General features: G+C 39.2%; 3 protein-coding genes across 4 annotated transcripts; all 3 read right to left on the bottom strand.

The window, feature by feature from the left end:
- Window positions 1-1045: 1045 nt before the first annotated feature.
- dennd2da (DENN/MADD domain containing 2Da) lies at window positions 1046-11342 on the bottom strand. 2 transcript variants are annotated; one of them, XM_085925840.1, is made up of 16 exons: window positions 11104-11342; window positions 10359-10425; window positions 10172-10258; window positions 5924-6004; window positions 5515-5607; window positions 5234-5409; window positions 4782-4894; window positions 4647-4716; window positions 4498-4575; window positions 4208-4348; window positions 3003-3151; window positions 2141-2312; window positions 1945-1995; window positions 1788-1869; window positions 1469-1714; window positions 1046-1296 (listed from the first exon to the last, which is right to left on the bottom strand). In XM_085925840.1, the coding sequence occupies exons 1-16, from the start codon at window positions 11125-11127 to the stop codon at window positions 1229-1231; spliced, it is 1698 nt and encodes a 565-aa protein (XP_085781966.1). In that variant the 5' UTR covers window positions 11128-11342; the 3' UTR covers window positions 1046-1228. The 2 variants fall into 2 exon arrangements, with proteins under 2 accessions (XP_085781966.1, XP_085781976.1); XM_085925850.1 differs by lacking the exons at window positions 10172-10258; window positions 10359-10425; window positions 11104-11342 and adding an exon at window positions 9188-9475.
- A 3707-nt stretch (window positions 11343-15049) lies between these two features.
- igf3 (insulin-like growth factor 3) lies at window positions 15050-18656 on the bottom strand. Its single transcript, XM_085927228.1, has 4 exons — window positions 18527-18656; window positions 18049-18181; window positions 17379-17572; window positions 15050-16646 (listed from the first exon to the last, which is right to left on the bottom strand). The coding sequence occupies exons 1-4, from the start codon at window positions 18569-18571 to the stop codon at window positions 16479-16481; spliced, it is 540 nt and encodes a 179-aa protein (XP_085783354.1). The 5' UTR covers window positions 18572-18656; the 3' UTR covers window positions 15050-16478.
- Window positions 18657-20951: 2295 nt separating this feature from the next.
- On the bottom strand, window positions 20952-24569 carry lrif1 (ligand dependent nuclear receptor interacting factor 1). The gene is made up of 4 exons (XM_085928366.1): window positions 24252-24569; window positions 22315-23701; window positions 21864-22173; window positions 20952-21730 (listed from the first exon to the last, which is right to left on the bottom strand). Exons 1-4 carry the CDS (start codon window positions 24287-24289, stop codon window positions 21462-21464), a joined length of 2004 nt encoding a protein of 667 aa, XP_085784492.1. The 5' UTR covers window positions 24290-24569; the 3' UTR covers window positions 20952-21461.
- Window positions 24570-24924: the final 355 nt, after the last annotated feature.

Below are 24924 nucleotides of genomic sequence, written 5' to 3'. Positions count from 1 at the left end.
CTCTCAACACACAAACAACTCTGTGACAATTACTTTTAGTCATCTAGACTAGGAAGAGGGGGGGGGGAAGATAGTCACACGATTAAGCAGAAAAGACATCTTCGAAGTAATTTAAGTACGCTTTAATGGCTGAGGCCCTTAGAAACTCTGGGATTCTACACCTGCATGCCATGAGAATTGTGTAGTAATTCTTTTTTTTCCATCTGCCAATTATCAGCAAGAGTGTCAAACTCATTTACTCATTGCACAAACTCAATAAATTGATGGATAGCTAGTTTTGAAATCAAAAGTCCAATTGTTCAAGTTGCTGTAAAAAGGGTGATACAAAAATTCTTGTATAAATTCAGCATAATTATTTATTACACATGACAATGTGAACATTTGAGTACACCTTTTAACAAGTCATCATGGAAGTTGACCCCTTTGATTTTGTGGGCCACATAAAAGGTTAGGGATCTGGACCCCGGGCCTTGGGTTTGTGACATACAGTATTCCACCTATGAAGAAACAAAACATTGAACGAGTAGGGAGGCAGATCATGTGAGAAACCAGCATCTGAGCATCCCAGACCCACGGCCCGCACAGAGGCAAAGGTGATGGGAGTGAAAAAGGAGCAAGTAGCACTTGCATTTCTTGTCAACAATGCATCATTGTCAACGTTTCAGCCACATCCTGTGCATGTGGGATTTGTTTCTCACGTTTGGTTCTCACGCTTGATGCTTCTGTTGAATCGTGCCTGTGCGCTTTCGTGTTTCTCTAAAGATGTTTCTTAACTTTCCATCTGAGCCACCTGCTTGCCTTCATTTTGATATCATCTGGATCAGGTTAGCTTGTTGAATCTCTAGTGTCACATGTGGCTAACATCTAACTTGCTGGTTAAACATCAAATCAGCTTGAGGCTTGGGGGACATCTGGTGCTTTGTCATGTTATAAAAATCCCAATATTGATTCTGAAGAAAAAAAAGACTTGTCAACAAAGTAAACAACAAAAGGCAAATGAAATGCCAATCATGAAACATTCAGGGTTGATTTTCAAGAGACCCACTTTTAAAAACGGTCTTTATTTGATTGAAATGATTTCCTGCTCACCAGCAATCGACTGTAAACCAGTGTTTTGACAAAGTAGCAGCAATACAAGTATGCAAATAAAGACATAACAGAAAATGACAAAAACAGTGCAACATCCATTATCTATGTACTCTACATTATATACACGAAATGCGACAAACTAGTGTTTCTTGCTCTTTTCCTTTTTCCTCTTCTCCTGGTATTCCACAATCTTTTTGTGAAATATTCCTACAGGGGGGAAATAAAAATCACAAACTTCAATACACAGGAACCAACCAGGAAATGTACATTGATTGGATTGAAATTTTATCATCCCAAGTTTCTTAGCTCCTTCGTGGACGTTACATGTTATTGGATAAGGTAAATGGGAGAGTGCAGCAAACTTTGTGAAGAGCCTCACCCTGCTGTGGTCCAGTCTGTTGTTGCTCCACCTCCTGGATGAATAGATCAAACATCTGAGTCTGGATGAACTTCTTGACAAAGTGCCGTGTGGTCTTTGAGTCAATGGCTTTGTAAAAGCTCCTTTTTTCAAATACACTCTGCCCTCCCGTGTGACTGCATTTCACGTAGGACATATAATGACCGACTGTTTTCACAAAGAACAGCAGGAAGGCCTCGGACACCACACGGTTCAGATCTTCTGTTGCTGAAACAGAAGACGCCAATGTGATGATGAATGAATGAATGATGAATTATATTTAATAGTGCAGTTGACCTACATGAGCCTTTTTTCCTCTGACTGAGCGCCTCTCGGATTTCACTTTGCAGCTTGGGGGGGAGAATAGAGCGCTCATCACCGATCTGCAACAGGGGAATTTTAGAGCTTTTTAATTTTGTTTTATGAAATTGAGACCCAAAAAAATATTTGTATCTTACAGAAGCAATGAAGGTTTCTTTTCTGTTCTCTGATAAATCCACTATCAGTAGCTGTGAAAAAAAAAAAAAAGTACAGAGGAACGTCACTGCAGTGTCGTTGCATGGATGAAATTTAACAATGAGGAAAAAAAAGAAAACAAAAAACATTTGTTTTGGATCAGAAGAAGCACATTTTAAATAGCTTGCTCTAACTTACGTCGCTTTGGTCAGTGACAAGGTCAAGGAGGCGTTTCTGTACTCCCAGCAGGTATGGCGTGGGTGCCATCACAACATCGATTAGGATCTCCGGAACTATGGAGATAAAGGTGTGCTGCCAGGTAAAAGGATAAAGGAGGGCTGCCACTGCATGAATGACCTGGGATAACGTGCTGATGGGAAAAAAGATGAGAAAAAAAAAACATTACCAACCCACAATGTTAGGAGAAATGATGTCGTATCTATTTATGATTTGAATTCAAACTTTTATCATAATTTGTGAGTGGCCTTCATGAATGTTGGGGTCTGTTCCTCATGTTTCCCCACCCGGCTTTTTCAAATGAACAACTAGCAAAACTAGTTTTTCTGGTTTGTCTGTGATACAAACAGGGCAAACAAACTATTCTGCTATGAATCCGTTCAAAAATAAAACGTAGCTAAAATGAGGGAGTCGTTCTATGAATGACAATGCATCCGCATTCAAATCATATTTTTCAAACTACATTTATTAGCTCACCATCACATATTTGCCTTGGAAGACCATCCAATTCTATTTTCAACAGCGCGAAGGAGTTGTGGTCAGGAATGCCAGTAAATAATGTGACATCTGTATCATTTTTCATAAAATAAAACACGCAATTTGAAAAGATAATATTTTTGCACAAAACATTTGTATTAAAGCACTATCGACACACTGGTAGAGTAACCATTACAAAAACATACAATTTACCTCATTAGCATTTCTTACAATTTAGGGCAGCTTTGGCTTTTTTGAATTTTATAATTAATTTTAATGTACTGTACATTATTCGTAGAGGGCAGCGTGTATGTAGTAGTTGAGTACAAGGTTGAGTGCGCGTTACCCCAACTCCTCTGCGATGAAAACGATCCGTCTCTCGAGTACTGCGGCCGCAAACACCAGCAGCACTTCCTCATCTTTAAGGCAGCCGAACAGCACTTCAAAGTTGACGTGTTCCAGCCAGGAGTCCAGCGGCCGCGTCAGTTTTATAATCTGAGAAGATTAACACTGTCACTTAACACGGTTTGACACGGGGCGGCGGCCACTTGTCATTTCGATGACTTTCTATCATCATACAGCCGCTGTATGAAGTTTCCTATGACTGTGTTTATTCTTAGGACAGTTGAGGGTTAATTCTCTATTCTGATCATGTGATCAACAGCAATACTTGAGTTTGTGAAGGTCTGCCACCCCTCAGTGCTACTGGAGTAATTATAGCTCAGACATTGGCAAGCATCACTGAATAGCTGAAGTGAGTGAGAGCTGTTGAAACACGGTACTTGGCCTCATGCTTGGAGGTGTAAGTTGAGCAATGTAGGACAGGTTGAGACACAAGTCCTAAAAACAAACACACCCACCTTCAAGGAAGAGTACGCACAAGTCAATACAACAGTTTGGTCTCTCCTTTGGTGTCAAAGTATTTGGTGACATGCCACCATAAATGTGAACTTTAAGATGCACAACTCAAGTGAAAATACATGAAAGCATTGGGGAAAGTAAAAAAATAAACGAGACAACGTGATCGCACAAGTGTGCAGTCTCTTCATTGAGCCAATCACGTTCAAATATTGAAATTGGAGTCGCTACATCCTTGTCAGAATTTGAAAGTGCCTCCAGACTTTGGGGTTCATCGGAGGCATTTTAGTAAAATGCCAGGTCATTGTTGACTCCTATTTGACACAAGTTTGAAATGTGACAGGGATATTCTGAACATTGACACATCACAAGTCATAAGAGGATGTGCACATTTGTGCGACCACATTATTTCAGTGCTTTAATCTTACTTCCCCTCTTGTAAAGATTTGTTTTTTTCATTGAGTTGGACAGGGTATAGATCACATTCACGGTATGGAAGCCGTTGAATCAGTTTCAATTATCCCAAAAAATAAAAATAAATGAATTTTTCAGAATATGTGTGTGTGTGTGTGTGTGTGAACAGGGGTGTGTAACATTCCATTCACTGTTTGAATTGATTTTTAATATTAAGACAACATTCAAAGTCCACCAACTTCTGATAACTGCTAAGCGGAGGCGTGGCATTGCTCTGACCTCAGTGCCCGACTCAGGAATGAAGCTTTTAATCTCCACAGTGTTTCCTGGAGCTGGGAATGGAGCCTCCCGCAATTTCTGCATGAATGGGTAAATCATAGCCATGGAGATCTGCCGTCTCTTCTCCACCTCATCGAAAATCTGCTCATAAAGAAAAAGAGAAGTCAGGAGGCAATGGAAATATCGGGCACACTGGACTGCATTTGACATTTCATGACGAGTTCCGTGCAGAAGTGATACTTGCAACAGAACACGGAGGTATATTTGGAATACCCACTTGTTTCACTCACCTTTGAAAAGAGGCCAAAGCAAGCTAAGCTGCTGATGATGCAGTACGCCTCAGGCGGGCGAGCCCCCTTCCCACCAGGCTGCAGGTCGGACAGTTTAGTGCTTAGGAGACATTACGACTATTTCCCATTCGCACGGTCGACATGCTAACCAGTAGACGCCTGCAGTATCCGTTTCTTCGGCTGCCGTCAATTTCCGTTAAGACGAAGGAGAAGGTTTCACTGCAAATAAACACGATGACTGAGAGAGTTAAATGTTAACAAATGATTGTCCGAACTGTTTGTACCTGTGATATTCGGTCAAAGGGGCCCATTTGATACCCTCTGGGAAGCAGAAGAGCGTGATGGCCTTGAGTGTTCGCTCTTCTTCCTCCTTTTGAAATTTGGCCATTCCATCCCGCTGCACGAACGCACATGCACAAAAGCACACACACGATTGCATTGAGTGTGGCCGTCTTCCAATGGGGGACTCTGGATTCGGAGTAGAGAGACAGAGCCCCACCATATCCAGCCGTCTGTTTTGTTTCTTTCCAAAACTTAGTATTGATTTGCTCATGGTGTTGTTTTGATAAAGTCCTATAAATTCCTAGTCACTAGTCAACACTTCTTCCCATTACATTTTGAATATAGAACATGGAAAACAATGTGTGTCCCATTGTTTACCCCCTCACCAATATTGTCATGTTCAAAAATAAACATCCTAATGTAAATATGATGTGGTGATATTGTACAAGCCAACCTTAGGGAACTGGTAGGAGATCTGAGGTTCATAGCAGTTGCCATCCTTGCTCTTTTTGAGGCTGACCACCACCAGGTACTCGAAAAAGTACTGCCCACTGACAAAACGTCGTTGCCTGGTTGCTTTGTCTTCTCCTATCAGGCCTGGTGGCTCTGGGGGATCTTGATCTTTCACTCCTTCCAAAACATGGCACTGTTCTTTAATTGGACTGAGCCATTACCATACAGGCATAATCAGATCTATTTAAAATGTAATTTAATCAAATATAATGTCAAACTTACGATCTCGTTTGCCTTTGCGGAAAGAAGACCACATGGCACTGAGCCTCTTGAGTGCTTTTGGTCGTCCACTCCCATCTTCCCTTGGGAGGGTGCCTGTTAGGAAAGTCATAGATGTTTAATAATAATAATAATAGAAAATAATAATATTTACACATTGGAATGAGTATATTCTCACTTCTGACTATGTGGAAGTGCTATTTAGTTTTCAGTGGCCATTCATACATCAAGCAGAAGACTCAAAACCACTCTGCCTATGATAATAATAATAATGAATGTTAAAATGAAAATTTAATTTAAACAAACAAGCAAAACCACGTGAATCCTATTATTATGTTTGATATTAGGCACATTAAATATTAAAACACGTGCGCTTGGCAGGTATAGTTGCTTGCACTTTTGGCTCACTCACATTCAAGATGTTTCAATGAGTCGTGTTTGGATGGATGATTGACAGCAACATCTGAGATCAAGTTGCTTTTGGGCTGTGCACCTAGAAAACAGACAAAGGTGAATTTAAAACGAGTTCTTCCAACAAACCCTTCATTGTCAGACCACAGCAATGCATCAAATCTAATCATGAGGAAGAAACGTATTCGAGGACATTCTTCGACTCTCAATAGATTAACGAGACTCAACAAAACCAAAACACAAGGTGAAGTTGATTTGGTTTGATTCTAGTCATCGTATTTTTAAAGCACTGATGTTCAGCCGACAGTCTCCATAACGCTGAGCCAAAAAGTAGTAGAACACCGATAAACTGTTGCAGTTGGTTCTGAGAGGTTAATGGCATAAAAGCACGGGAACTTTCTCCAAGCTTTGTTTTGTTTTAGAGCACTTTGACAAGATTTATTGAGGTCAGCAGCAGCAGGAGGTGATTAATTTTGCTACTGACCAAGTCATCGGTCGTAAAGCGACAATGAATACATTACTCCTGAGCAGGATAATACTTTTACTGCCTGGCTTACTCGAGAGATTTGTGGTGACTCGATGAAAGAAGCCTCTCTCGAGCTGTTTTGGGCCTTTCAATATATTTTCTTTTCTGGCTAAAGGCACTGAAAACACATATAGTAAGAGTGCAGTAAATGAAAGTAACAATTTCCAGCATTGTTGATTGCTCACATGATTTGCACATTCGCTTAGCTGATAGGATTTTATTACTGGATGTTTGTTTTAGTTATGGCAACGTAGTACTTCACTAGTCGGTCCTAATAATTCTAAGAGCGTGCTACGGCGCTGGCAGGCTGCTGAAACATTTGTTTACTTCAGACTTCAGGGAAAGAATTTTCATACTTGCACATCTTTGTAGGATTACAAAACAAGCTCCAAAGAGCTCTTGCAAAGTCATACTTGAAATGGCAAAAATGACCAATGTTAGTTGAACCCAAAACTGGCCAGAAAAATAGCATTGGGGTTGATAAAAAAAAAAAAAAAAAAAAAAAAGAACATTTTGCTGTGATTGAACTTGACAGTCAATAGCCTGTCTAAAGGAAAGTTAGCCTAACTACACGACAGGAAAAACCAGTTAGGTAGCCCCCTCCCCTACCCCTCAAGGGTCGAATACTTAAAATCCCCCATGAAGCACTGGAAAACTAAAGTCATATGCGTCAACCTGAGCCCGAACTACAAAAACAAGTTGAACATGAGAAAGATATCCCAGCAAGTTTAAATCATACAAAACTGCTTATTGTTGATAGTAAGCTGATTCACTGTTGTCTTTTCGATGCTTTAAGTGAACCTGTTTCCATAAAGAGGGTGGTGAAGGCAAAAACATGACTCATTGCAAACATGAGTCATCAAGAGAAAACTACAATCAATTGTTCGTAATCAACACGTGACTTAAGTATTATGGGTCAAAACGTCACGTTTGACCTAGCTAAAGCCAGTCTAAAGAGCATCCCTGAAATTTGGGAACATTTGAGTGAGCAAATAATCCAACAGTTTAACATCAAAGTTTACCATTGTGCAATTGTGAGGAATTTTGAGATTCCTTGTTCTACAATGTGTAAAATCATCAATGGAGAAATCTCTGCACGTAAGCGGCGAGGCTGAAAACCAACAGTGAACACGCGTGGCCTTCGATCTTTCAGGCAGCACTGCGAGAAAACCGGCCTTATTGTGTGAAGGATATTTCCACACAAATTCATCAAGTATTTCTAGTCTGAAATAATTTATTAGCAAAAGAAAAAAAAGAAAGTCTTGTTAAACAGCCTAACGCCCAAAGGCTCCTGAACAAGTCACAACAGCATGCTGTCGATTCAAAGCTAAAGGGAATGGCACAGTCCAGGGAAAACCTGTTGTGAAAGGGCCAAAGTCTATTTCTATGGCATCATTTCATTACTAGTTAACTTTAGAATTCATGCAAATATCAAAACAACAATTGCGGCTTTTCGTAATTGTGCTTCATCACAGTTCTTATTCTATGTCAACGACCACATTCATTCCACAGTTTAGTTTAGAGTCAGACAAGTAGAATTTCATCTGGTTTTTCTGCATGAATAAAAAGCAACATTCAAGAACGAAGCAAATAACAAAGGTTCAAACCTAACTCACATAGTTCAAGGTAGCAATGTTAGTGAGAAAAAATAATAATAAATAAATTAAAAAAAAACTCGTAATGTGGAGTAAAACTTAAAAAGGAGCTTACATTTTCATATGAAGTCCTGCATGATGACATTAAAATATCTGTCAACCAACACGTGTTGCTTTCCACAGTTCAACAATTTCAACTAAGACTACACCTGAGTGTCTGATTTCCAAACTCACTTTCTGATCCTGAAATAAAAAATGATGGGTCATAAAGAAACAAACAAAAAAAAGCTGTGACAAGGCAATGTTTTCATTGCATCAGCAAAAGATTTTAGTAGTTACTGTGTCCAATCAGATTACTCTGATGTCACACATTTCCTACTGATATTTGCATGAGGGGGTTTCTAATAAAATGACATCATAAAACTTGAAGTTGCTTTGGCAACAGATGAGTGCTAAATTACCTTCACTGACTTCAACTATCTTTACGAAGACGCAGTTTTGGTAAGATGAAGAAGTCTGTGATTATTTACAAACACTGCAAAGTCCAAACAGGCAAAGAATGAGGACTGCAGGATATTGGAATAATTTCTGATGTGCAACATGAGGGTTAAATATTATGATCTCGATATTATTGTGATATTTACCTTGCGTCTTTCCAAACACGTCTTTTTTTTCCCCACCACAACCTAATACATTTTTGTATGCAGCAACATAAATTGGATATTCTTATGTATGTATTGCCTGCTTTTTCACGTATATGTGTTATTGCTGTAGATGTTTATCTGAATTCTGACGTCATCGACTGCGTAGGTGATTTACTCTGGCGGTCCGATTTACATAGATATTCGGGTTGCGTCGTCATTTGGAATGGGAACTAAGTCGTAGAGCGAAGACCAATATATTTTGCACTTTGTTGATTTACGGTTAATGTCTTGATAATACTCATCAACAATGGTTCGTGATATAAAGCGGTACGCAGCTCAGCATCTGTCAAACCCCGTCTAGCTAAAACACCTGACGGCAACAAATATTCCGTTTAGCTTTTTGTCGATGCGATCAGCTCCATTATTTTGTCCTGAACTTTTAACAGTGCCAAACAAAAGCAGGTACATTATAGCGACAGTATCACATGACAACAACTTACTCCATCTGTTTCTAAAGTCACTCAGGCGGCGTCCTGCACGTCTTCTCTTTACCGTTTCACTCATCGTTGCCTTACTCCTTTCCGCCAACTTCGGAGTTGTATTTGGCAGGAAATACACTAAACCAACAGAGGCAGCGCATGTTCTCCATTCTGGTTCACGTCAAATCCACCATCATCTGTATGCGTGAGTGTGCGCGTCCCGCCTTCCGCGCATCGTGTTGCACTCTACCTAAGCAGTGCTGCCTTCACGTTCAATCTGTTGCTGTGGGATTTCTCATTGTCTGCTACCAAATGACCTTTACCATATCTGTACTGTTTGAAAATGTATGCATTGCTCACGTTGCTTATTTTGAGAGGAGTTCTGACAGATAAACACGGAAGTGAGAGATGCTTCATCAGCATCAAAGTGGTGAAGCATTGACTGGACTTAACTCACTTCATTTGAAAACTAATGTCTACTCTCTCTATTCCTTTATTGGAGAAAGTTTTTCTAAACTTTGTGAATGATTACATGAAGTAAAAAACAAAACAAAACCGGCATAAATAGAAAAAGTTAAAGTCATGGTCAAGATCTTGATTAGTTTCAGTCTTGGGGTCTTATAAGTGGAAAGCACATTATAAGATGGTCATTGGGATTTTCAGACAATTTCTCAATTTCATAATTATGATTATTTATGTTTGCTGCTTGTTTATAAAATGTTGAACAGTTTTTTTTTCCATAGTTGGACATTTCACAACCATTATTTGAATCTTTGTCTAAAATAGCACAAGATGATTTTGGTTTATTCATTTTGACCTGAATGCTGTACAGATGTGAGGCAACACTGCCATCTTGATATCTCTCTGTGAAAAACACATTTTGTGGTCAAAATTAATGTAGGCTATTTAATGTTGAGAACTGCATTCAATACTTCAACCTGCTGGCTGCCTTTATGAAGCTCTTATAATTTTGTGTTATAGAAAGAAGATAATAATGACCTTTACCTCTTCGTGAGAACTCTCTATTTGATGAAAAGGACCATGCACCCCTTTCTCGTGAAACTGCACCTTCTTCGATATTGGTGTTCCTTTCTGCAGAAAGAGTTACCATCAGACAAAAGCAGATTTTGTAGATGTTCTTCAGCTTGGTGTTCAATAACTTTAACGGTCAGTGGTTTCCTCACAAGCTCACTTTTAATGCTTAAAGATGACAAGCTGAAGCTTCTCCTCCAGTTGCGAGGCAGCGTCAGCCCTGTGACCTGCATGACCAAGGAACAAAACCAAAAGTGAGTACATATGTATCATCAGTATTTACTCCGTGTGTGTATGTGTGTGTGTGTGTGTGTGTGTGTACGTGTGTGTGTGTATGTAGAATGAATTGTGCTCTTGTAAATACAAACAAATACAATATGAATTTCTATTTATTCTCTGAGCAAAATAAAACTCAATTACTCAATTTTGTCATGTTCTCTGAATTAGGAGGAATATAATCAGCAATAATGTTTTGTTGGTTGTGGGGGCAACTGGAGCTTCATACACAGTCAAAAAATCTAGCATTCAATCAACCCAACATGTAAGTTTTTGTAAGTGGAGAGCATATTGTACAAACTCTAAATCAATGTTATTCCCTTTCATTGATTTGTCCCTCCGAGGGGAAATTCAACAAAACATTCCGTCAGATAGTTTTGTTTTTGTACACACCACACATTCACTGAAACAATGATTGTTTGAAAAGACAATACAAGTGAACTGTAAAGCAACTTCTTTTTTTTCTTTCGCAACATCTGACCCTCTTGTGTTCCTCCATACAGGAAATTTCAAAGGTTCAAATATGAACTTCAAATTACTTTAATGGTAAATGTTGCCCCATAAGAGAGTGAGTTTTCAAACAAGTGTGACAAAATTCAAATAGCAAAATATATAGAGGTAAAACATACCTGCTGTGTGTGTGAAGTGTCCATGTTTGAGCTGCTCAGAAAGCGTACTCATCAAGTGGTTTCAAATATAATATGTCATCCGCTTGAACGTGCTCTTTCATTATTCTTCTCCTACATAATGCCAGCAATGCAGTGTCTGCTATTAAACACACGCATAATGAGGAAGTGCACTTGTCCCAACTATTGTCAGACTTTGACATATGCTGGATTTCCTCTTTCACTGAAGTGAAAGTGCAACGATATCACGGTGCGGCTGTTTTCTGAAACTACCCTGATAATCTTTCTTCAGAGGTCTACCTATTTGAGATTTAAATTGTTTTTATTATTATTATAGTTGGACTCTGACACTTGAGAAACAAAGTGGTGAGTCTGTTAAGGCAGGGCCAGTCCGGGGAGAACAAATATTGTTGCCCAACTGGTTTAACTGACTGAGATGTCATAATGAAGTGGCCACATTCAAGGTCTTTATAGAACATGCTTCATCCTTGCCTGTAAAGGTACAAGAGAAAAAGCTGCTCTCATACAACATAAATATGTCAGAGAGCTAATCAAGCATAAATGGAATGGGGATGATTTGTGAGGGTCACATTTGAATGTGAGTCACGTGACACTTGACCCCCACATGAGCTGAAGAAGAACTCAGCGTTCTGCACTGCACGTGATCAGACAAATAGCAAGGCTGGAAAGGTTTGTGCATAGTGGATTAAGCTGGAGAGAAGTCCCTACTGTACAAGTATTGCAAGACAGAGACACTATTAAAAAGGGCGCAAAATTTCATTGTGGACTATCAGTGCTTATGTTTCCTCTAAAAATAACATTCTAGTGTGCCAGTGGAGACAGGGGAAAAGACAGGACATTTTGGTGAGTAAAGAGGAATGTGAATATTTACTCTTCCTGTCAATTCCCACTCTGCAACCCCAAACATTCTGCTTATGCTTGTAAAATTTTAAGCTAGGGGCCACTAAGAAGAAAAAAAGACTGAAGCTCTGTATGCCAATAGATGGCAACAACCAAATGCATTGGTTAAAGACTCTCTGTACTTTATAGTCTATACTCTTTGTGGTTTTTGTTGTTGTCCTAAATGTGTATGTTGTTATTGTGTCGTGTTTGCCATAGTACGAGAGACATTCTACTTAAGAGACATTCCTTGTGTTTTTAACTTAACTGGCCAATAAACATGATTCAGATTTTGATTTAAAAACATTTTCCATTCAAAAAAGACGGGGATAAAACACAATCACATAATGTGTAACTTATATTTTTTAGAATAATATAATAAAATGTATGTCTTGGTATGTTGATATGTACTCAACATAAATAAAGTGGAGCGTTGTTAAAGTTTAGTTTCATCCACCACAGGGCAGCAAAGAGCCATCTTTAAAAACATTGGGCCTTCATCACGTTTCAACTTCGAGTCATCTGAAACCTTTCAAACAAATGCTTTATCCTTCAATCAACGCATCCACCCATCCTACAGCGACTTTGGTTTGCAAGACGTTGTGGACAGGCCTTTTTTCGACACAATGCGAGGCCCACATAAGCATGCTTTGGTGAGTTTGACCTCTGACCTCATCATCATCAAGCACAGTTGCAATGAAGGCTCCGTTGTCTGACGCTCAGTCTGTTCAATCATACAGCAACGTGGACGGACCTATTGAGTGAAGTCATCTGAGAGGGAGCCACATAATCTGGACATCCGAGAAACAACGCGTAACAGTAACTTGCATCTAATCACAAAGTCCTTGCCCCGCATGTTCAATTTATCTGTGACGTACACAATGTAGTTGTGATTAGACAAATAATGAAATGACGTAAAAAAAAAGAACTGCCTCCTTGTTCTGAGGTCGTTTGCTCAAATCCATACTCTGGCTTTTACTGTGTGGAGTTGGCATTTTCTCCCTGTCCATATCTGAGTTTTCTCTGGGGATACTAAAAAAAAAAACAACATACATTATTTGGTTAACAACAATTGGTTCAACAAAATTGTGTCTTGATAAGACTGAGCTATAATTATTATATTATTAGGGTGTTAGAAGGTTGCGCCTCATGTTCCCATGCGATACGTATATTGGAACCTGTTTAGTATTTAGCATGATGAAATTACAAAAAAAAACCGAGTTATCTTTAAGGGTTAAAATGCAAACTTCAGTCTGAAATGATTGAGTCAAGACTGAAACTGCTGCGTTTTAATAATGACAACTAAGTGGTTCAGAAAACGGATGGATGGATGGATGGATGGATGGATGGATGGATGGATGGATGGAAGTTTGTTTTCGCAAAAGTAAACAGTGCAATAAAATGAACACAGTGCTATTATCGATTCATAGAGAGGACCCCTTTTTTGGTGCCATTTCACCAACACAATTTCATAACATCCCCATTTGATTTGTAAGCATTTTTCTGTTGTGTAAAGTCTTACGAATGTAATTAACATGATTGCAATGTCGACCTCATCGTTACAATATTACAACAGTGCATCACTTGAAACCAATACAAATCGTTCCCTGATATTACATCAATATCAATTCTTGACCAACACATTCACCGCTGTCCTCGCGTGTTTGGTAGCTTTAACTAATCTGTTGTGAAAAAACGTGAGCAGGTGGTTGGAGCTTGGTTTTTCCCACTGGCTGAATCATTTGTGTATCCAGCAGATAAGACATTTCTTCTCTGCACCACAGACACGACAGAACTGGACGAGTACACGCTCATCTCGCTGTGTGGGACAAAATGTGAAAGCATGACAGAATTACTGGCTTTGTGAGTGTTAACGCACACCAGAATCTGTCCTTGAAGCTTTGCTGACACCCACAAAGCAGCGCATCGCCGTTACAGTTGATTTTATCATCATTATAGCTTATCACATCACTCCCCGGTTGTCTGCTGGATTGTGGGAGTGAAGTTATTTCATGCATTAGTATACATATGCAGGTGTTAAGTGGAATTCACACTTTTGCACATCTGTGCTAGTTTGTGCTATTTACACGTGTTGATTTCCAAGTTTTTCTGCTCTCCAACACTAAATATATAGCATTTAGCTAGGGAGATGCAAACAGCCCTTTATCTTTATTTTTTTATGAATGAATGAATGAATTATATTAAAGTACATTCAAACCAGCATTGCTGCTATTATGATAAGCCTAACATATTGCTAACATACTAAAATAAAATGACAAAGGGCCAGGTTGACATTATAAAATAAGAGATAAGACAACAATGGAGGACTTAGTACAATTAGTACTCTAGATGTTAATTGCACGTATTTAAAATGTAATTTGGGAACAGTTGAATTGGTCAAGAATGAGATTGAAATGGATATAACTGCAAAGAGGTGAATACAATCACCTAACTGTGATGCAACCTACCCACAAGAGATTAATTTCCCTTCTGGTCTTATCAAACCAACAGTGAACATCTGTTACTTGGTTGTGGACTCGTGAGGCCAGAAACTACGTTTTGCCTGAATTCTAAATTCAAATCAGACCACACTCTTTTTATGATTTATGGATTTCTGTTATTATTGGGATGTATGTCACAGGAAATGAAAATATTTGTACATGCAAGCACTTTGTGGTACACTGCTGAAGATGAGTCTACACTTTATATATGTTTGATGTATAAATTAGATGCAGATAAGCAATTATATAATTTTGCTAATTTCGCTGCTTTCTAAACAATGGTTAGACCTATTTGGTTCTTTTCTGAGATGGCCTTCTGAACTGTGGGGACTAGATAACTTGTTATTAAATGATCAGCTGTGTTCTGTGTCATCGAGACTCGACATCTAAATATAAGGTCATGTTGCGGTAAACAACATATTGTTATGAATTATCCGTAAAAAACATGACCTGTCATGCTGTAAAGTCACTCAAAAGCAAATCACTCAAACATATTGTTCTCATCCAGTCATTCATTCTTTTGACGATAGAAATTGGATCAATCCATGTCCGGTAACATCATCTTTTAATCTAAACAGTCAAACTTTATGGTGTCTAAGAGAAATAGTTATTTTCATATATACAACACAGATATGCAATGTATGATAAGCTCCAAGTATAACTCCATACACAATAAAATAGGCTAAAAATATTTGAGATATTTTACAAATAATAATATTTTAACAAAGTGCAAGTCATAATAATAAAGAAATGGAAGTATAACTCCATACACAATAAAATAGGCTAAAGATATTTGAGATATTTTACAAATAACAGTATTTTAACAACGTGCGAGTCATAATAATAAACAATTGGAACATCTGTGAAAGACAGTTAGAAATGTGGAATATATACACAGCAAAGGATTTGACTAGCAATAGACCAGCAGCTGGAGAATTATTCAAAACAAAACAATAGCATTTGGAAAACGTGTGCAAACTCAACCCGCAATACAGAATGTGGACCAAAGGCCATTCAGAGCCACTCAAATGTGGCTAAGATTTAAATGCATTAAAAAAGTAGCTTTCTAAAATTACAGAGTGCAATTGATTTAAAAGACGTATTGGGGAATAAAAACATCATTTTTAATCTGGACGTAAACGCATTTACACTTGGGGTTAACTTCATCACTGTTGGTATCTTATTCCTTCTGTATCTGGAATGCAAGTCATTCAGTAATTTATGGACCAAGATCAGCAATTTTAAAATGTATCCTACAGCTGACTAGGAGCCAGTTTATCTCCTTTAATTAAAGTGGAAGTCCACCCAGAAATGTTCCATACAATAATATTTTGTAAGTGACTCCACTAGTCTAAAAACAGCATTCTGATTAATATTGCAAAATATTGTTATATGAGTTAAGCAGCAAAGTTTAGCGTTTTTATCCATTTTGCCATTCGTCGACTGATAATGAAATGACCGTTGTCAGGTCTCAGGTCACAACCAATCACGGCTCAGCTTCAGAAAAGTGGTGAACCTTGTTTGGTTGTGGCAACAGTGATGTCATTTATGGTTGACAGCAAGTGGCAAAATGGCCATTCCCTAAATTCTCATTAATTACCATGTTATAGTTTCCAACCCTGATTATCGCAATATCTTTGATCGTAATGTTGTGCCCATGAAAGAGGTTATACTTTGCAAATCTGTAATCCTCACTAACTCAAGTGAAAAATGCAAAACATGAAGCAAGTAGTTGCATTTTCCAAAAAGACAAAAAATATGACATAAAGGACCTGCTGGTGAAAGTCAGACCAGTCCTACAAGGAGCGTCCATGAGACAGTCTCACTCACTCACTCACTCACTCACTCACTCACTCACTCACTCACTCACTCACTCACTCACTCACTCACTCACTCACTCACTCACTCACTCACTCACTCACTCACTCACTCACTCACTCACTCACTCACTCAAATGGTGACAGAGGTCAGCTCGGGTTAAGACGATGTCCTTGGAGTGGGGGCCTCCCTCGTTGTGTGCTGTGGGTTTATCTTCCTGCGTGACGACGGCTTTATTTTGCTACTATAAGTCTCTCTCTTTGGATTGTTGGGGGGCCCCAGGTGCTGCAAAAGTCTTTTCTGAAATACCGCTTGGAACTGATAAGCCTGCAAGACAACGATAAGCACAATGAAGCGTTTCAAGGACTTGGTAGGCAGGAGCTTCTCTGCATTAGATGACCTTGGTCCTTTGTTTGACCTGAACTGATTTGACTGGTTATGGTTCAGTACCAGCATTATTTATTGCACACATTCTTTCACCTAGTAAATGATTCATTTCCATCACAATGGTCATTTCAACATACACACGTTATTAGGCTCACCTCTTTAGTAGCAAGTTTTTGATCAGGGAGTGTAAACGATCGGCATTGTTATTTTCGTTGCAAAATTTCTGGTATGTTATAGATGAAAAGACAAACTGAATCATTGTTAAATTTTGTTTGTGCATTATCTGCACCATCAATTTCAAATACTGCATTTGAATAAAAGATGGAAATCATAATGTTTTATAATAATTGGACGCATTGATTAAGAAATATATAATTGATGATTGAAATAATCGTTGGTTTTAAACCTACTTCAATTCTTTAATTGCCTCTTATCACACATAAATAAGCTTATTGATCCACCTGTTCTCAAGATTCTAAAAAGGTCATATGCTGAGAACAGTTTTGCATCAAGGAACAGCAAACAATTGTTTCTGATTATATGGATCTATCCATGCTTGGGTCCAGGAGAATATACAAAATCCACACAGGAAGAGCGAGATTTCCAAGACTCTACTCCTGAACTTTGAACTGTGAGTTGAAATGATGTGGAGCAGTTGAATGCAGTTCTTACCACATCTGTTGCTTTTGTGCTGAGGATGTCCATGCTTGTGCTTGTGCTTGGCCACGCCGTAGTCTGCTGTTGCTTCTGTGCCTTAGCGCAGTACATCTCCAGATGATGCAGGTCACAGCCATTTGACCGGCAGCATTTATCCACGATCCCCTTCCCCCTGGGCCGAGAACCATATCCAGACCATGTACCTTTACCTGTCATGAAACAAACATGAGGGTCAGATTCTCAAATCTACAACATAGCATATAATCATTCACATGATCATGGACTCTCAATTAAATATTCAATAAGCAACCAAAGACAAAACCCGATCCTGAATTAAAATAGACTCAGTCAGGTTATTACCATCTAGGCACCCCCACCCCCTTCTATGAAAACAAAGCTCCCCTCAGATAGCAAGTGCTGCACCAATAATGCTATCGCACAATGTGGCACTGTGCACCGGTGGGTACGCTCCCATTTTCAAGCACTGCCACCACACCAATGATACCAGATGGACACGGCGGAATCGGTTAGCAGAGGAAAAAGGTAGTGGGGTGAAAGGGCCCACGTGCGACCAGGAGTATGAATAAATATTCTCCAGATGATTCAAAATAATGAGGTTGAAGTTTTGTTTTAAGCATACGTCATTAAATAATAAACACAGAGGAAATCAGGAGGACGCACGTACCTAAGTAGAGGCCACGGTCACCGCACACAAACAAGAGGTCACTGAGGAGTTCCGAGCCGCAGCGACGCTTGGATGCCTCTGAGCAGAGAGGCCCGCTGAACAGGCACATGGTCAAGCACAACATGCACGACACCTGAGGACAACGGGAACATGTTGGAATGAAAGCTTTCTCTCAAAGTCACTATTCCAATGAACCTCTTCCGGTCTTGGTAGTATTTGTTTGGTACGACTGATTTAGGATGTAAAAGCATCACAGATCAAAACACATTGGAAAATATTACATCCATTAATTCCATTTATGCCATTTCAACGTGCATGCAGATTTTTGGGCTTCCAATTTACAAACTAATGCAATAGCGGGAAATGAAAAAATGACAAATTTCATTTGGAGACTTAACAAATTGGTTTCACTCATGCACAGCGCCACAATCAACAAGTGTTTACTTGGTTTACTTTGACAAACAACAAAAAGTCTTACCTTCAACGGCAGTAGTCTCCCTAAAGGATATCGTGAGGAATTCATCCTGCTTGTGCAGAGGCACTTGAGCGCACCTTCAGTATTATAGTCTGACTGGAGGATAGGAGGAAGGAGCGCAGCACAGAGAGATGGCCTCCCTCCACTGGCTTGCAAATTTGTTTGGAAAATCTCATCTGATTCTCATATCAGGAGATTCAACATTCTGTTACAAGAACTGACCTTGTTCTGAAATGTTCCGTGCTATCATGTGTAATAACGATATAGTGGATACAAAGTTAACAAGCCTGCGTTAAATCGTTTTTTTTTTCAAGTACCGTGAGTGACACCATGCTAAATCACGTTGGGCCTATTTGTAAAATCGGCTTAATGAGATTTGGACCTTCGGATGAATCGGACAACTTGAGACTGTATTATTGATCACCTTGACAAAAAGCCCAAACTGTGATTTTGACCTTCACCTTGGGTTCGGTGTAGTTTAGGTGATGTGACGTTGTTATTTTTTTTTATAACCAAAAAACCCCTGCAATATTTGGAATGTGTATTCCCACTTTAATATTGCTAAAAGGCATTTAGCAGCCACATTCACCTAATCTTTTTAATCATTTGTCAATGGAGGGATGTTATCCATCCGTCCGTCCATCCATCCATCCATCCATCCGTCCGTCCGTCCGTCCGTCCGTCCGTCCGTCCGTCCGTCCGTCCGTCCGTCCGTCCGTCCGTCCATCCATCCATCCATCCATCCATCCATCCATCCATCCATCCATCCATCCAGTTTTTGGTACTGTTCATCCTGTGGAGAGTTGCAGAGGGCTGGAGCCTGACTTAGGCTGAAAGGGAGCTCATAAGTGAGCACACCCCTCAAAAATTACGGTCTTAGATCTTTTCATGTGATTTCAAGTTGGACATTTTGAAATTAAAGGAAGATGCGAGGTGCTTTTGTGGATTTGGAGAAAAGGGCAGGTTCATATTGTATTGTCTTTTCTGCCTCTCATCTCAGATAGTTATCTGATTGTTTACATTCTTAGCAGCACGATATCTGCACAGAGTGAGAGATGTGACAAAATGCCTTTTATCGAAATGTAAACACAGTAAGCGCCAACGCACAGGCTTAAATTAGTCTTGACTCAAACTATGACAATAATCATATCAATTTATTAAATTCAGATTTGATAAATGTCCTACTTGTAACTGACTTAACATTTTTCAACAGGCACAAAACATATATTTTGACTTATATTGTAATGCTTATTATGATGAACATTTCAGTAAAATTATATTCTACCTTATAAAAGTCGCAAAATAAAGGCTTATTCAAATCATAAATAACTTTCAAGAACAACAAAAGCCACAAATGAATATCTTAATAGGGATTAACAGTACCACATCTAAACCCTTCCAGACCACTTGGTGATATTATAGATTGGACAGCGGAGTAGGGGATCAAAAACATCAAGCAAGTAGTTTCAAAACAAAGAAATGATTACTGAGCATTGTCATTGTTTGTGTTTTACAGCACAAACATTGAGTTCACCCCACGTCTAACTTTATCACGTCACTATCCAAGTCTTAGAGATTGGGTCGACCCCTTCCAGACTCCTCCACAGGCTGTAAATTTGACCTATACATTTCAGAAATGTAAGTGATTTGTAAGTAATCTTCACCACCGTGTGGATCATTCAGGTACTTCATCTGTTTCGAGGCCTGGGCTTGATGAAATAGTCGCTTGGGGGTTGAAGGGGCTCAGTGGTGAGCCTCCCTGCTATTATGTACCTCAGGACAGCGTAAGCGTCCAAGTTGGATGAGACAAAGGACATCTTCAAGGGACTCTATGCAAGCATTTAAGGATCTGGAGGACCTACCCATCCACAAAATGAGAATTAAAATCTTCAGTGTCTATTTTTGAGAATGTTAGTGAGAGGGAGCCCAAGAAAATAACACATGTATATAGTCATATTTTTTTTAATATTTATGAATTAAGGGTTAGGTTGGGCAACAGGTGGATTTTATTTTTTTTTCTTTCCTGAAACGTCATACATTTCCACCCATGATAAAATCCATTACGTGCAGGCTTTTATATGTAGGTCAAACCTAAAAACAAGTCAAGGCACTTTTTTCGTCCGAAATACTTTTGGCAATGCCGTTTACCAGCGTCATTTCCTTGCATGTCAGGAGGACCCCCTGTAATCAAAAAGCATCTAATTGCTTGACCTCTCAATCATCAAGTCTAAATTGCATCTGATCAGTTTGCTAGCAAATGCAACATGAACAGTAGTCCTGCAAAACAGCAACATTTGTTATGATTAAAAATGCAGACAGTTGAATGACTTGTTGGCTCACTTCAGGCTCAATGCAAAAAACTCAGCAGCACTATTTGATATTAGTATTTTATTCAAGTAATCTGATATCCAGAAAAGACAAGCCGATGGATGTTAATGCTAAACAAAAAGAGAACATCATTTTTAACATTCTCTTCAAGACTTTCTTATTCTAAAGTAAAAATAATAAGTTAGTGTTAATAAGTTATTACACAAAAATGCTATCATCACATTAAAGACCAATTGAGAAAACTGTCAAAAATACTTTTAAGAAACATGGACGCAATGATATAAAAATAGGTTATATATAACGCCAGCTGAATAAGAATGTCCAGCTGAAATTGCTTGAAAACTGAGAGGCAGGTTAAGAGCTGAGCGGAGGGCATTAAATGACAAGACAAAAATAAACGGAAACAGTTTTCCTGTGCTTAACTATCTGCAGGACGACAAAGTCAATTTTGGTTCATTGCCAACTTAACTTAGCGACCCTTTCAGTGCATTTGCTTTCTGCGGTTTTGATCCACAACGAAGGACACTCGTGGAGTATTTGCGTAAATCTCTTGAACGCAATTCAAACGTGACAGACGGTCGTACATTAACTTCTATTATTTGACCTCTTGCTAACGTCTACTCCTTTTACTCGTGTGATCTCTTGTCCATGTTAACCTCTGCGACTCTTCTACCTTGGTGGCGGTCTTCACGGCCAGGCCCTGGGTGCCAGGAACACAACATGGACACTTTGTGCGCTTCCTGGCCCTTCCCATTCGACTTGTATTGGAATGTGCACTATACAAACTCTGGGCAGATGAGTCATGGTTGTTTGGAGTGTCATTTTCATCTGAGATGGTGATATCTTCATCGATTGGCTCCACATAGCCAACCATTAGCCCTGTGTCCAGATCACAGAACATTGTCTTAAAGAAACTTCTGCCAAATGGACATTTTGCTTTCTTAGCTTTTCTTTGCAGGCAAAAAAAATAAAATAAAAAAAAAATAAAAAAAAAACTTGGCTGAGTCGTTACCTGCATGGGGACTTGAAGCAACACTTTTTCCGCCTGCTAATTTTGCCGTTTTGACATCAACTGGACAAGTGCTGCGGTCGAGGCCTTGTGGATTGTAATGGTACTGCATGAAAAGTTCACTTTCTTTCAAAAGGTTTGTGGGCTCCAGAATGTCCTCGGTGGGCCTATTTCGTGCAAGCTTGTCAAATCCAAGACCAGATGATCCTTGAGGAATTCTATCCAGGCAAATTCTCACATCAGCTGTAACTCCAAATTTTCTTCTCAGTAGGTGGTCAAATGATCTGCAAAGTGGTAGCGCATTTGAGGAACGCTGAAAGTAAAAAGAAAAAAAAACAATTATATTGGCGGCACATTCCATCTCATTTAACTGATCAAAGCATTGCCCCCCCAGGATTGTGTCTAAAGAGTAAAAAAAAAATAGGAAAATATTGAACCAAAGTACTTTTCTCACCTCTTCTTTGTCTGTGGATTCTCCACTGCTTAGGCCTGAATCATCCATTGGCAGGGAAACCTCTAAACTGTCCAACTGTTGTTTATCGCCGTTATAGTCCCTGCTAATGACAGAGTCACTATAGTTATTAGCAACTGTGCTTTCAATCACGCTCTGATCAGGTTTCTGGCTTCTATCAATGGAGCTTCCACATGCCAGATGATCATGAGCGGTCTCAGAGGAATTGAGGGTTGTCCTTTTATTTTCAATCACGTGGTCCAAGGTTCTTGTTCGGTTTGTTTCATTCTGCAGTGTTTCTTCAGCCATACATTGTAATGGCACATTTTCAGATTTTGGTGGAATATATGATACAAATATTACATTATCTTCATCTATAAGTCGTGTTTGACTCACGTCATTTGGATTCTCATCACTGCAAAGGTCAATCACTTCATTTGGCCCCTTTGAAGTGATCATCCTTGAGTGTTGCATGAGTGATGATGAGGATGAAGAGGCTAAAGAGTTTTTTGGTGTGCAATTTTTTTTCTTGCTCGCCACTGTTGATGAAAGGGCGTCCTTTTCGGCTGCGAAAAAAACCCTGCCGTCGCACATGACCATGGCCTGCTGCTGATGTGTTTCACTGGTAGCTAAGGATGACAGCGAAACTGGCACCACTTTTTCAAGAGTTCCAAACTTGTTGCTTGTTTCCAAGGTTTGATGGGTCTTTGATAGAATAGGAGGAGAATTTGGAAGGTCAAGAGCAGACTCATTCGAGTTGACTTCTTCAATCACCCACTTCATTGGACTATCGGGCCTCTGGGAAACCTTTGGAATCAATTGCAAGTGTGATTTGGCTGGTCCCAGTGAAAGTGAAGTCGGAAATGATGTTGAACAAACATCCTCGAGTTCTGAAATGTATGAAGAATCACTGCTTTGACGGACAGTTGTCTTAGATGATGGCACATTGGTGGAGTCAGAACTCGAAAAGGAGTTGGTTGATGACAACGAGAGCTGATTCTTAATACCTGAGTGAGCTTTGGAAGCCGAAACTGTTAGCATCTGATTTTTGGGGGTGTTGATCAATGCTTGTGGTCCTATAGTCTTAAGTGGATGTGTATTTAATGAAGTACCGAGCTCTAATGCTTGACCCGCTATTCTGTTTTTACATGGTAAGGGATTTACAAGGGGAACCTGATTGCTGACAGTTTGTTTCTTGGCTAATGACGTCACAGTCATCTTTTTTCCAATGGGAACAGGTGCCGATACAATATTTTCCTGTGTCGTAGGTTTGACGATTTGACTTGGGACATAGTATTTCCCATTGACCACGTGAACAGGCATCAGAATCATAACATTTCTTCCATCAGCACCAACCGCAGGCAAGGCCTGGTAGAAAACACCAGTCTCTCTAGGGAAAACAAAATGAGCAGAGAAACAGGTTATCAGTCGAGAAAATAACACAAGCATGGAAAATAAAAATAAACATGACATTTAAAACCATACAATGGAACTTTCACATCATTCTTTGCTGGCTGCCATTGCAGATCATTGCAGTATGTCTTGTAAAAATCTTTTCAATTTATTGGATCTTGCTCTTGCACTGTACGTTTTTCCCCCATTAATTATACCTTATTTTTCAAAGACACTCGTGTCATGAGTAACACAAATTAAATTGAGTTTATTTTCTTTTTAGCTACAAGACAGGAAAAAAACCCCAACTAATGTTTTGTCGAAAAAATCTCTGGTACTTTTTTTTGCTGTGAGATACACAAACACTAAGAGAATGCGGCTGATAGTAACAAAATAATAGACATCGCTAAATATGATTCAATATTTACTTTTGCCTGTCATTTGCATATAAAGTATATAGTAAGTCGAGACAAACATTGAGAAATGAAAGGTATAATACTAAATCACACGGCAGTGTTAATGTCCATGATTCAGGTTGATGACTTTACCTTTGAGCCACATTGTCTTGCCGAGATTCGGAATACATGACTCTCAAATCAAAGTGCAATAGCCCATTCGTGCTGTGAAGGATAAACCGAGGCTGGGGAGCGGCATGCTAATGCTAACAATTGGAGGCAGTCATTATTCAACTCAACGTCCACGTTTCTTTGTCCATCGATGTTCAGCCATCTGTGAAGCACTTCAAACTTCACTGAAAAAATGGGCAAAACAATGAACACATCAGCCTCCTTTGCATCATTATGGGGTTTTTGGTTCTTGTTTCATTTCTTCTAAATCTACGGCTTAACTGAAGGCTAGCAAACAACTTCTTGTGTGCATTACTGCCATCTTGTGGTATGGAGACAGAGTTTAATCGTGATTCAGAAAATGATGAACCGCGGGCCATTCCGAATCTGGACGTTCTTTTTTTCTGGAGACTGACCATTTACATAATTGTTACATTGATTATGTTTACCATTCATATTCAGTGGCTTTATAATGGCTACAGCCCCTTTCTAGTTTAATGCAAAACTATCACACTCTTCATTTCAAAATGATTTCCCCCTTGAATGTGACCTTTAAACCGTCCACCTCAGTTGAAGAACATATTTTTTGAAGAGGAAAGATGACAGCCTGAGTACAAGCAACAACTTTCGATGTAAAATTTGTTTTTATCCCCTG

The sequence above is a fragment of the Syngnathus leptorhynchus genome, chromosome 1 (genome assembly GCF_054491065.1).
Source record: "Syngnathus leptorhynchus isolate UIUO chromosome 1, UIUO_Slep, whole genome shotgun sequence".
Lineage (NCBI taxonomy): Eukaryota > Metazoa > Chordata > Actinopteri > Syngnathiformes > Syngnathidae > Syngnathus > Syngnathus leptorhynchus.
This window is presented reverse-complemented; position numbering and strand designations above follow the sequence as displayed.